Source organism: Emys orbicularis, chromosome 16 (genome assembly GCF_028017835.1).
Source record: "Emys orbicularis isolate rEmyOrb1 chromosome 16, rEmyOrb1.hap1, whole genome shotgun sequence".
NCBI classification, from domain to species: Eukaryota; Metazoa; Chordata; order Testudines; family Emydidae; genus Emys; species Emys orbicularis.
The window spans coordinates 21365312-21378724 of record NC_088698.1 but is presented as its reverse complement, the minus strand read 5'-3'; the positions used below and the strand labels follow the sequence as shown (position 1 = coordinate 21378724).

The following is a 13413-nucleotide window of genomic DNA, read 5'->3' as shown; positions in this document are numbered from 1 at the left end:
GGGCAATTCAGCATACAAAAGTCCTGGATCCAAATATCCCCAGACTTTGGGGAAGCAAGCTCAAAATTCAGATACACATCTGGATCCAAACTTCACATTGTGAGCCCTTCTCTGAGTATAACTGTACATACTCTGAGGTGCAAATTCTGCCCTCTGTTGTATGCATGAAACTCCTACTGAGTGCAATGGGATCAGAAATAATCCCTAATGATGCTAATATCATTTAGAGGTTATAGAACAGAGTTAGATCATATGTCCTACAAATCTAGATGAGTTTCTGTCTCAGTCAACCCAGCTGTGCAATTTGATGACATCAGTTAATGTCTGAAATGAACTCTTCTTAGGGCTTGGCTACACTTGCGAGTTACAGTGCATTAAAGCAGCCCTGGGCGCCCTAGCTCACTACCCGTCCACACTGGCAAGGCACGTAGAGTGCTCTGACTCCACGGCTAGAGCGCTCCTGGTACTCCACCTTGGCGAGTAGAATAACATTCGTTGCGCCCCTGCTGGAGCGCCCCAATGTCTGTGTGAATGAGGTGTTGCATTACTGCGCTCTGATCAGCCTCCAGAAACGTCCCATAATCCCCTTAAGTCAAGTGGCCACTCTTGTCATTGTTTTGGATATGCCCTTTGAAAGCTCCGTTTGACAGCCGGCTGCTCATCTGCTCCAAGACAAAGCAACCATTACTGTGGAATGCCGTGTGTGAGAGAGAGAGAGAGGCGGGGGGGAGGGGGAGGTCTGCTGCTGTCTGAACTTACAAGACAGCATGCTGACATGCTCTCAGCCCCCCCAAAACCCACTCTCTCTCCCCCCAAATACACACAACACACTCCCTATCACACTCCACCCCACCCCCCCAATTTGAAAAGCACGTTGCAGCCACTTGCATGCTGGGATAGCTACCACAATGCACTGCTCTCTGTGGCCGTTGCAAGAGCTGCTAATGTGGCCATGCCAGTGCACTGTCAGCTGTCAGTGTGGAGAGACTACAGCGCTTTCCCTACTGCACTCTACGAAGGCTGGGCTAACTCAAAGCACTCTACATCTGCAAGTGTAGCCATGTCCTTAGTCAGTATGAGAAAAACACCAAGAAACCACTGTGGAATAAGTTTTTAAAGAAGTGTGTTTTTCTGATGGAAGTGAGATTGTGATGTGGAGAGTGAGTTACATGGTTCTTGTGAGCAGCCAAACAGGCTAGTGTGTTTTGCTTGGTAACCCAAGCTAATGAATAGTGAGTTCACCATGCATTTTCATTTGCCATTGTAACTATCACTCATCTGTCTGCATGATCTAATGCTAAGGAGTGAATGATGGAAGATGCTCTGCTAATGTAAACAGTGCTTGGTCTTGATCAATGGGACTCTTTTTCAAATCTATGTCAGAATTCTACTCTGACCGAGTGGATCTCAGCTCTTCCTAAATGTGTAGAGACCCAGATTTAAGATCCACCAAGAGCAGAATTTTGCCCAGCATTTTAACTGAACATTTTTAAAAAATGTTTTTGTTTTATGTATGGTCAAATTCACCAGGGCTAGAAAAAATTCTTAGCTAGCCGGCTTCCTAATCATTAGATAGGAATAGAGCATCTGCTCATATAAGTATATCAAATTTTCTCTGCAGCAGAAACGTATCCTACAGTTACTCAGATTGATCATCATGCATTTGTGTGAATCCATCCTGTAGTATAATTGTCTCTAATAATCTAAAACACTTTAAAAAAGGCTTATAAAGAGCATCAAAAGAGATGAGCTAAGCTAAGTAGAAACAGAACAAAGGAATACCGATGGTAATATCTAGCTACTAGAACTGTTCCTGATCCTGTGAGAAGATCTTCATGGGCTGATCCTAGTGCCCATGCAAAACTTAAATGGGATGGGAGGTGCCATGGTCTGTTTACATGGACCTAATTACAGGACTGGGGTCTCGATTTTGATGAAAGGGGACTGAGATTATTGTGATTCTGGTGTCTCGTGTATATATTTGCTTATGATGTACAGGAAATATATTTACAAAACAGCAAATTATGAATGGTACAGTTTAATCTTTTAAACAGTTTCATGCAGATACGTGCATGGTCACAGTTTTGACTCTGCATCATCCATACTAGAGCTATATAATGAGGAAGGTTAATAGCTTCAGTGCATTGATCTAAGGTTAATTCTATTGTACATGTGTCGCTTACCATGAGATGATTATATATATATATACAATCCAGCACAGAGAGAGACCGGTGGAGGAGGTAAGTAAGTTAAATGCTGAGCTGTGTAACTCAAAAAGAAATAAACTTGACTTAAACGTGTTCTGCTCTTTGTTACACAGGGTCAGGTCGCCAGCTGTTGTAAATTGGCATAGTTTTATTGACTTCCATGGAGCTGTGCTGCTTTACATCAGCTGAGGGTCTGGCCTCCTCATTTTAAACTAAAAACCAGATTAATTCTTTGTTGTTACACTGAATTTGTAACTGTTTCAGAGGCAAGAGGCCACACTGATCCGTAGTGCAACTCCATTGATTTAACTTGAGTTAAACTAGGGATGAATTTGACCCCGCAGGTTTGCATTTTCAGCTCTTACTTTTCTTTAACAGGCAGAGACAGCATTTAATACACCGCTCACAAGATAGGGCTCCACCTCTGCAGCTCAGCGAGGGTCCTTCAATTTGGACCTTCAGCCTATCTATGGAACTTGGCCCTAGTACATGGCCTAACTCACTGAATTCAGAGCAGCAGGCACATATTGAAGGAGTAACTTTCTCCTGACCAAACTTAGATCAGCCCATAATAGTATGCACTGCAAATGCTAAAATGCTCTTTTACCCACTTCCTGATATTTTTTGCTCTTCCTTTCCAAGGATCGTTGAGGCTGCTGCTTATAAAGGCTACATGATCTCTGCAATGAGCTATATTATTTCCCTGAAGGTGGAGCCACCACCAACCTTGTCTCATAATCTGTCAGGATCTCCTCTTATTACCATTCGGCTCACCCATAAATTGGTAAGTGAAAATGAAATTTCCAGTTTACACTCTTACCATGACTGATTGTTCCGATCTTTTTGCATCTATGGAGGTTTCTCTTCATTGATGATGTTGATATGGCTATGTTAGTGATGACTCAGCTGATATCTATGATTGCAAAATATGGTTTGCATTTTTCCCAACTGCCATATTTCAGGGACTGCATCTGTTTGTATAGTGCCACAAAAGACTGACTAGTGACCCCGTTGATAAGAAGGTTACGTAACAAGTATTGATTTGGATCCTTTGGGATATATTCTGTTTATGTATATATGTAACTTACAACAAGTGCCATATGCTATGAATCACTGCATACTCATTGAGAAAGGGGTATCTTTGTTTGTTAATGATCCAGTGGGTTTGTTTGTTCGTTCGTTCTTTCTTTCGCAGTGGCAATGTAGAGCAGTTTGTTCTGAAGGCAGAGGAGTTAGTGTGAAAAATGCAGTGAGCACTGACCTACTCAAGAAAGCATTGAATAATATTGTTATTAGAGAGAGGTGGAAAATGGAAAAATGAAAATTTCCATTTTCCCGCATTTTTCATTGAGGCTTCCTTTAAATGGACATTTTCCAGCCAGCCATAAATATAAGTTTTCCCCTCCCCCAGTTGCTCTGTTGTAGGTGCATGGGGCTAGAGAGAAAAAGTCTAAGAGCATGAATCTGAAAGTTATTTTGTTGTTGTTGTTGTGTGTTTCTGAACAGAAAGTTCTGAAGGATGTCCCCAGTGGCCTCTGAGAGACAGGCACTTCTGGGGTGAGGGCTCTGGCTGTTGGATTTAAAGAAATATGTCTTGCTTCATTCATTCAGATACCCTTGATACTTTAATATGACGATTCACAAACAGCCCATTAAATTGTCCTGCACTTTTTCTGTATTCCATTTGTCAGTCCTGGGGTGGGGGTGGGGGATCAAGATGCTGGTGCATGGATAGAATTGTTTCCTTTATCATTTGTTTCCCTCTCTGGTTTGACTGTTAACTCCGTTAACCCAGACTACAGAGTGTATGAATATCTAATCCAATATCTAATCGAATACACCGTTGTTTGCATGAGTGAACTCTCATGTCAGTGATTATTTCAGGCAGAAGGAGCAAGCATACACATAAGACAGCGTTAGTGTACACATGTATATATTAGCAAGTAGCATTGAGGTGATAGGAGATACTTTACCAAAACCTCATTATGCACATGCATCTTTTTTGTATCTGCAGTTTTCCTGAGCATGGCACTGACCTCTATTTTAATGCTTATCTCCTATTGGCTGTACAGCTTTTTATTACAAGGATAGGTTAAACACCTTTGCACTGTGAGTCAGCTTCTGTAACACAACATTCATTGCTGGCCATTTGGATGCTGGGAACTGCTGGAATGAAAGGAGAACTGTTGGTTTGTACTTTGTGTGTAACACTGTGTTCGGGAATCTTTGTCACACGTGGGAATGAAGTCTGAGGATTTTTAGTGTCTTGTCTGTTTGGCAAATTATAGCAGCATGTTCAACTGTTTTGAGCTACAGGCCTAAACTCAGGCATATGTCAATTTTGGAAGTTAGAGGACAGAGGGGGTTTCTTTTTATTGATGATGGAAACATGCCTCATCTGCCATTGGATGAAATAAGGAAGAAAGTTCCAGATCCAAAGGTGCTATAGTTAAAAGTTAAAGACTCTGAGAATTCAACTTTATGCCTTGATATCATGTCTGGGAGTTGCTCAAAGGCTTTCATTGCTAGATCTTAGTACCGAGAGCGATGCATGAAGAATGAAAAAGTTTCTAAAATTCATCAGTAGAGCTGGGAGAAATTCTTCAGCCAAAACTTTTTTCAGCTGAGAAATGCAGATGCAGGTCAACTGAAACATTTTGTGAATATGGCTTGCATTCACCAAATAGTTTTGATTTAAAAAACAAACAAACTGAAAAAATCAAAATATTTAATTTTGAAAATTTTGAAATGCAGTGTGTTTGATTTTTTTTAGTCAATTCAAAGTGCATTTTAGGTTTGAGTTTTACCATGATTTTATTTTTATTTTAAAAAACATACCCCAAAATGAAATCAAGCATTTCAAATTACTAAGCAATCATTTGTAAGCACCTAGATGTTAATAGGGTTCTAAGTAATAGCCAACATGGATTTGTCAAAAACAAATCATGCCAAACCAACCTAATTTCCTCCTTTGACAGACTTAATGGCCTAGTGGATAGGAAGAAACAAGTAGACGTGATCTATTTTGGTTTCAGTAAGGCTTTTGATACAGTGCCACATGACACTCTCGTAAGCAAACTACAGAAATGTGGTCTGGATGAAATTACTATAAGGTGGGTACACAACTGGTTGAAAAAACATACTCAAAGAGTAGTTATCAATGGTTTGCTGTCAAACTGGGAGGGTGTATCTAGAGGAGTCCTGCAGGGGTCAGTCCTGGTTCCACTACTATTTAATATTTTCACTAGAGTGCATAATGGAGTGGAGAGTAGCGTTATAAAATCTGTGGATGACACCAAGCTGGGAGAAGTTGCAGGCACTTTGGAGAACAGGATTAGAATTCAAAACAACCTTGACAAATTGGAGAACTGGTTTTAAATCAACAAGATGAAATTCAGTAAAGATAAGTGCAAAGTACTACACATAGGAAGGAAAACAATCAAATGCCCAATTACAAAATGGGGAATAACTGGGTAGGTGGTAGTACTGCTGAAAAGGATTTGAGGGTTATAGTGGAACACAAATTGAATATGAGTCAACAGTGTGATGCAGTTGCAAAAAAGGCTAATGTCGTTCTGGGATGTATTAACAGGAGTGTTTGTATGTAAGACGTGGGAGGTGATGTATCCTGCTCTACATGGCACTGGTGAGGCCTCAGCTGGAGTAGTGTGTCCAATTCTGGGCCCCACACTTTAGGAACGATGTGAACAAATTGGAGAGAGTCCAGAGGAGAGCAACAAAAATGATAAAAGATTTAGAAAACCTGACTTATGAGGAAAGGTTAAAAAAACTGGGCATGTTCAGGGCCGGCGCAACCCATTAGGCGACCTAGGCGGTCACCTAGGGCGCTAATATTTGGGGGGCAGCAACCGTGGTGGCTGGATCTTCGGCCGCCCCGATCGTCAGCGGCATTTTGGGGGCGGGACCTTCCGCTGCCTCTGTCGGGGGTGGCGTTTCGGGGGGTGGGACCGTCCGCCGCCTCCTCTGTCGGGGCCGGCATTTCGGGGGCGGGACCTTCTGCCGCCTAGGGCGGCAAAAAAGCTGGCAGCGCTCCTGGGCATGTTTAATCTTAAGAAGATTCAGTGAAGAACCTGATAACGGTCTTCAGATATGTTAAATATGTTATAAAGAGGACAGGGGTCAATTGTCCTCCATGTCCACTGAAGGTAGGACAAACAGTAATGGGCTTAATCGGTAGCAAGAGAGATTTAGGTTAGATATTAGGAAATACTTTGTAACTATAAGGGTAGTTAGTCTCTGGAACAGGCTTCCAAAGGAGGCTGTGGAATCCCCATCACTGGTGGTTTTTAAAAACCAGTTAGACAAACACCTGTCAGGGATGGTCTAGGTTTACTTGGTCCTGCCTCAGGATTCTATGATTGGACCCCAAACTAATTTTTTCCCAACTTCAATGAAAACATTGAAGCAAAAATTCGTTTTTCTGTGAACCCAAAATGATTTATTTATTTATTTATTTATTTATTTATTTATTGTTCAGCCACCAAACTAAAAAATCAATTACTCACACAGGTCTAATTGTCGGTTTCATGGAGTACCCCTGGAGGCAACTAGACTGATCTCTCGCTTGTCTCTTTTTGACAAGCTTATGAACAGAGAGATTTTCAATGCATTACAGCTGGGAGAGATAAATCTGCTCCATTGGATTGTTTGGGATTGTCTCTTAATAATACTATATCAAATTTACACAGTTTGCAAACGAAAAGTTGTTGGTTAGTTTTATCTGCCAGCACGGCAAATTTAACCAGGGATCAGAATGCTATTGAGTGACCCCTGAATGGCTTCTAGCGGAGCTGTGAATGGCAGGTCAGGTATTCTCATGATGCATTAGCTCTGAAGATGACTGTGGGGGAATATCAGTGTAGAAATATCAGATCCCAAAACAGTCCTTTCCCCCCACCCCTCACGACTTCTTTAGATTTGAGGCAAGTATGAAAATGTTTACATATTTGTTGTAAACTGACCCATTCCCAATCCCAGACAATCCAATGGAGCATATCTGTCTGACCCTACTGTAATGCTTTTACCTTATTCAATCCATATGTTCTAAGTTTTACAAAATGCCTTTATACCATCATTTTCAAAATCTATCTGTTCATATGGTTGTTGAAAAAAGAGAGAGAGATCAGTCCAGTTGCCTCCATGGGTTTCAGTCTTGGCTTCCAAAGAGAATTCCTTATTATAGATTCAGTGAAACCCAAAGGGAGACAGGGCTGGAAAGAATATAATAGTTTGGTTTGGGTGGGGTTCAGATTTGAAGTTCTGAGTAAATTTGAACATTGGGCACAGCCCAAACTGAGAAGAGAGATTATGCATGTCATTCCTCATTACCCCAACATCATACGTGATATTCCGAGCTCCAAAAACCGTAAAATAACAAAACCAGTTTCAAATACTCGCCCTCTGTGTGACCCTATCACTGCATATTCTGAAGTATAGCAACTGCTCTCATGCCTCTTGGTTTCTTTTAAGATAGAGTATTACTTTTGCTGTCGTTCTCTTCAATATCTAAATTAGAACTGTCATGTCTAATTTGAATTAAGGTTGTCACGTATTAAGATTTGGACCTGAGTACTTTGTTCTACTGGGGAAGGTCTGTATCTTGGATCTAAATGCAGGCGAGAAAAAAGGAGAAGGGAGAAATAAGAAAATAGGGGAAGAAGAAGAGGTTAGAGGTGGAGGGAAGGGATATTACCTGTTTTTTTTCACCAGTTTGGACCCTGTGTGTAAGTTGACATCACTGCTATATTTGGCTCTTAACCGTTCCTGGAAATTTGGCCCTTAGACTTCCCTGGAAGTTTTACTCTCCATCATGGCAATTAAAAACACTCTGTCAACATTCCAGTCACACAAAGATGTCCTCCACATTTGTCCACCTGGTGAGAAAAGGACCTGGTCAGGAAGGTTTCTTCGCTTGAGATTTCTGGCCTTTATCTTCATATGGTAAACATTGTGGGAATTTGTCAAGAATGAGCAAAGAGAAAGCAGGGTGAACAGGTGACTCCTCTCTCTTCTCAAACTCTGGATCAAAATTTCTCATCTCCTAGCAGGGGTGTTGGAACTAGGGATGCTGGGGGAGTGGCAGCACCCCCTGGCTTGAAATGGTTTCTATCGTATACAGGGTTTACAGTTTTGCTCAATGTCTTTCAACACCCACACTATAAAAATTGTTCCAATGCCACTGCCTCCTAGCTGGCTAATATGGGAGGAAACATCTGGTGTCAAGTGAATCAGGTGAATAAAATCCACCTGCTTTTCTAAGTTACTTGAAGTTTTTTCAGAAATTTCCAGCTGGAGAAAAATTTCCTAACTGGACAGTAAATCATGGGGTTTTTCTCCCCTCTAGTGCTCTCCCCTGCTGATGGGTGTCCTATAGTACCTCTTGTTAACATTGCCTTCCCCCCACCATGTTCTGATGTCCCCCCTCATTGCAATGAACAATGCTGACAACACAGCCCCAAAACAAAGACTAGTTTAATGCTGCATCCCACTCTCTCGCTTTGTTAGTCTTCTGAGCAAGCAACCATTTTCACTATACTGTAATTAACAAAGCTGTGACACACAACCACTGGTTCTGTCCTTGAACCTCCAGGAAATTTCTAGTTAGGATGGTTTTTGAGCTTCTTTCACATTTGATATAACAGCAGCTCAAAACTAGCTAATCAGGTTCCTGAGAGCTTAGTTATGTGAACCTCTTGCAACTAAAATGATGTTTAACTCTGCTAGATATGACAATGAAGTTTTGTGCAAAAACATTTTGATCCTGTGAAGCTTGTGGTGAAATGGAAAGCAAACTTTTTCCTATCTTTGGACATGCACAGTTTTTCTTTCTCTTGTGGATGAGTTTCATTGTTTTGTTTTGGTTTTATTATAATAGTTGTGACTGGTGATCACATGGTAGGTCCTCCAGGGTCAAAGTAACCATGGAGAAACCTTACAAATCCAGGTGCAATAATGCAGAGCTTAACTATATGCACTGTTTTTGTCTTGGATTTCCCCTTCACAGTATTAAACTCAGCTGAACCTGAGACTCAGGGTTAAATGACATGAACTACAATTGATTAAAAACCCATTGTGAACCAAACCCGGCAAGAATCACATAACTCTACTCAATGCCGCGCTCCCTTTAAGGCTTCCCTTAAAAACTCATCCAAACTGGGAAGAAATGTGTGGACACATGAAACTTTGCTACTTCTATAGTTCAAAGCGTGCTGCTGCTGCTTCCAGTGTGATAAATGCATAATTTTTCACTCAGTGTGTGAATAAGTTTAAGGCCAACTTTCTAAGTTTTAGAGGCAGAAGGGGCACTTTAGAAAAAAAACCTTGGGTACAAGTTTCAAAAGGAGTCCCAGAACAGTTTAAATCTTTTGTGGGCAAAGCATTGTAGTTTTGCAGGACAAGAGAGAAGATCTTTTTGTAACTTAATAACTGGGATTTCCAGCTGGATTTTAAAAGTTGCTTAGGATATCTGGAGGGCCAGTTCCCATTCATTTCTAATGGGAGATGGGTTTCAAACCCTTTAGGCAACTTTGATGCTCTCAGCCTTACTCTATGTATACAGAAATCGGGATCTATTGTTTCCCTCTTCTGATTGGTCCAGAATTGAGTTTTCATTATTTGACAGTGAAACTTTTTGCTTCCCTGGGCAGGGGAGCTGTGGCATCCCTAGAGTTTGGTTGCACACAAAATAAAATACATTCACATTGGAACTTTGTCCTGTTCTTTCAGTCTCAGGATGATTCAATATTGAAACAGCTCATTCTTAGGGGAAGTACTAGCTGCTTTGAACTTTTATCAGTGATGTCTGAAATCCAACTGGAAAAAGTGATCTATAGATTCAACTATCAATACAGTCTGTTTTTTAAAAAAGAGACTTTAACTGAAAATAGGGGATAGCTGACTAGTTTTGAGTGTATCCTTAAGGCCTGTTAAATATACTCTACTGTGGAGAATTATAGGGTTCGATTGTGCCTTTAGGCACAGTCTTGGGCAGAGGAAAGGTGTGTAAGTTGCAGCATCCCTGGGATAGCCTTGGATGTGACACAGAGACTCTCACTTGCTTCTTCCTTGTTCCCAGTACTAGTAATTTATTGTTGTCTATACCACTAATAAACTAGTGCCTGCCTCCACCCATGCACTAGCTCAGCTATTCTGGGCAGCAATTGAGGGGGTGGAGTGCAAACTCTGTCAATTCTCTGCCCACCTGGAGTGAACAGGTGAGTAGCTCCACGTGCTTGTACAGGCCTCTATCCAAGGTTCTTGTTCCCTCTTTCTACCCTGCCTGGATATGTAGCCTGACTCTCAATGTGGCCCATATTCAGAACTAAATAACTGGATATTCAATGCTTCTCAAATTAAAACCAAACATCATCCAGTATGCTCTCTTGATGTGGTCTTTCTGGAATCTAAACTCCATATATTTGGTGGCTAGTATTTCTGTATACCTACTGATATTTTTTTTGACCACTTGCAACTGATCTGGTGTGATTCTAGAAGCTATGCAAAGAAATTCAGTCTGTGTCACTTTTATGGAAATGGCAGAAAACATATGCTGCATAAAGCAAGGCCGAATTGCCAGTGTTTAATGTGAAGAACAAATTTATTCATTTGCATGAATGAGAGTTTTACAGGAGTAAATTGGCTCAAAATGTAAAGGATTTTTGTGGTGGTAGTGCAATAGCTCGGTGGATCAGGTGACTGGTCATGGGATATGAATAGGAGGGACAATCTAGAGCAGTATTTCTCAGTCAGTCGCTCACGACCTCCAGCGGGGTCACGAAAGGCAATCCGTGGGAACAGAAGGCATTGAAAATCTGGTTTAGTGGATGAAGCACTGTAGTGGGAGTTGGGAGGCCTGGGTTAAATTCCTAGCTCTGTTACAGGGTTCCTTTGCGATCGTGGGTAAATCACTTAATCTACCCTGTGCCTCAGTTCCTCATCTGTAAAACGGCGATAAGACGAGTGTGTTGAGGATGAAATCTGTTAGTCATTGGGAGGTGCTCAAATACTATGGTGATGAGCGGAGGCCACTCTAGCTATAGGCAGACTAGGCAGCTGCTTTGGGCAGCAGATTTCTGAGAATGGCAGATTGGAGGTGTTGGCCGGGGATGAGGAGTAGCTGCCAGCTGGTGCTCTGAGGAGCAAGAAGCGGTCCCCAGCCATGCTGTCAGGGAAGTGCTCCGACCCACTCCCCAGCTGCTCCTCACCCCCCGGTGTGGGTAAGATCACAACTGCAACCGTGGCTCAGATGCTGGGTGGCTTGGGCTGGTCCTGGTAGCAATGCAAGGGCTGCCAGGACTTCGGCCACAAGTGCAGTGATCCACCAGGCTCCATGCCAGTGCCCAGCCTGCACCTACTGCTCCGTATCTGGCCCCCATAGACTCTGGTACCCAGGCATCCGCTGGCCCTGCTCCAGCTGTTTGAACACCACCATATCTGGGCTGTAGAGGTGTTGCCACTGTGTGGATGTGGAGCTCATCTGGAAAGGTGAGGGGGTTTCTGGGGGCCAGGCGGGGGATGTAGGGTGCAGGGGGGCATGGCAAGGAGTGTGGGCTGGGCTGAGAGTCTGGAGGGCAGGGGCTGGCAGTTGGGGGGGTCAGGTGTGATCAGTAAATTGAAAATATTATTGACATCAACATTTTCCTCACAGAAAACATGAAATTCAGTGAAAACTACATTTTCTAATGGGAAGATTTTTCAATAGAAAAATTTCAACCAGCTCTAATTAAAACATTTTAGGTTCAGCGTACATATGCAACTTCCTTTTTGTTTTTATTTTGGATAAGAGGACTTGCTTATATTCAATTTGAGACTATGATCTTTTCTATTTAAAATACATAATAAAATCAGACTAGATGTGAAATGTTTGCAAGCGAATTCAATCAAGCTGCAATATGAGATCTAGGCAATGGAGATATGTACTGGTTGTCTGCTCTGCCATTTGCCATGGGCTTCTATTTTTCTGCTTTTGATGTGAACTCACCAGAAAGCTAGGGACCACTGAGCAATGGATAGCTTTGAACTGACCCAAACACCTCTGCTTATCTTTTGATATAGAATCAAAATCCTGTGAGTAATCTTTGGAAGCAAAGAAATAGAGCAGCTAAAATTATAGTGACTACTTACCCCTAGAGAGAGATCCATGGCAAAGAATTGTGGATAAAAGATGCAAGAGACTCTGCTGGACTGAGCTAGCTGATATACTTTTAACTCAATAAAAAGAGCACTTGCCTTGAAGAGAACATGGCCCTGGGAATAATATCTCTGCTGACTTTTCTGTGGAAATTTATTAGCATGCATGCCTGTTTTTAAGGAATGGATGAATGGATTGTGCTTTCTAACGATGCATATGTAAAGACAATGGGACAAATTCTGTTCTCATTTGCACTAGTGTAACATCAGTGGAATTACTCTGAATTTACCCAAGTAAAGGGTTGTAGTGTGTCTCTTCAAGCTTTCAGGCTGTACCAACCAAGGGCTAGCTTCCACCGATCTTACTCCTGTTACGTAGCACTTTGTTCCCGGAGTGGTCCCCTTGACTTCATTAGGGCAACTCCTGGAATTAAGGTACAATTCAATATGGGCAAGAATATCAGAAGTCGGCTGCAAATAACTAAGTTAAAGGTCATTGCAGGTTTTTTTTAAGTATGCATCCTGTTTTAAAGGATAAAACCCAAGGCATTTATGTAACTCTGTGAGTAATCATAATGGTTAGAGCAAGGATATAAAAACTGGCTTTGAAACATATCGCATTCATTAAAATACTACTTACTTTCTTGTAATGCTGAAAAACACATTTGAAGTGGCTGCCAATGACATTGTTATAGCTGCATGTTGGTTCTACAGCATGTTCCCCACATAACAGAAAGAAAAGTGGAGTAGAAAAATAAGGAGAAAAAGGTAGCATGAAAAACAGTTGTTCTCACTAAAGGTTCAACTGTGGGACTGGATTCTTTATTCCATTTACTCTGATTTGGATCCATACTAATGCCATTGAAGTCTGTGGGGTCACAGCCCTGTAAAACTGGGCTAAGAGAAAGGAGAATCAGGCCCACTGTATTTATTTTAGTGATACTGGAAAGGTTACTGAAAGGCTTTTATTCTTGCTTTCCAGTGGGTATAGGAAAAATGCCAGTCGCTGAGATGTATAAAAAGAGCAAGGAGGGAAATAAAATGCACATATTTTAGG

At 41.7% G+C, this 13413-nt stretch overlaps 1 protein-coding gene across 1 annotated transcript in view; it reads left to right on the top strand.

The window, feature by feature from the left end:
- ADGRD1 (adhesion G protein-coupled receptor D1) overlaps positions 1-13413 on the top strand; it is a 252024-nt gene that overhangs the window by 43964 nt on the left and 194647 nt on the right. Inside the window, exon 14 of the mRNA XM_065417894.1 lies at positions 2850-2991. Coding sequence (XP_065273966.1) covers positions 2850-2991 — 142 coding nt within the window. The remainder of the gene's footprint in view (positions 1-2849; positions 2992-13413) is intronic.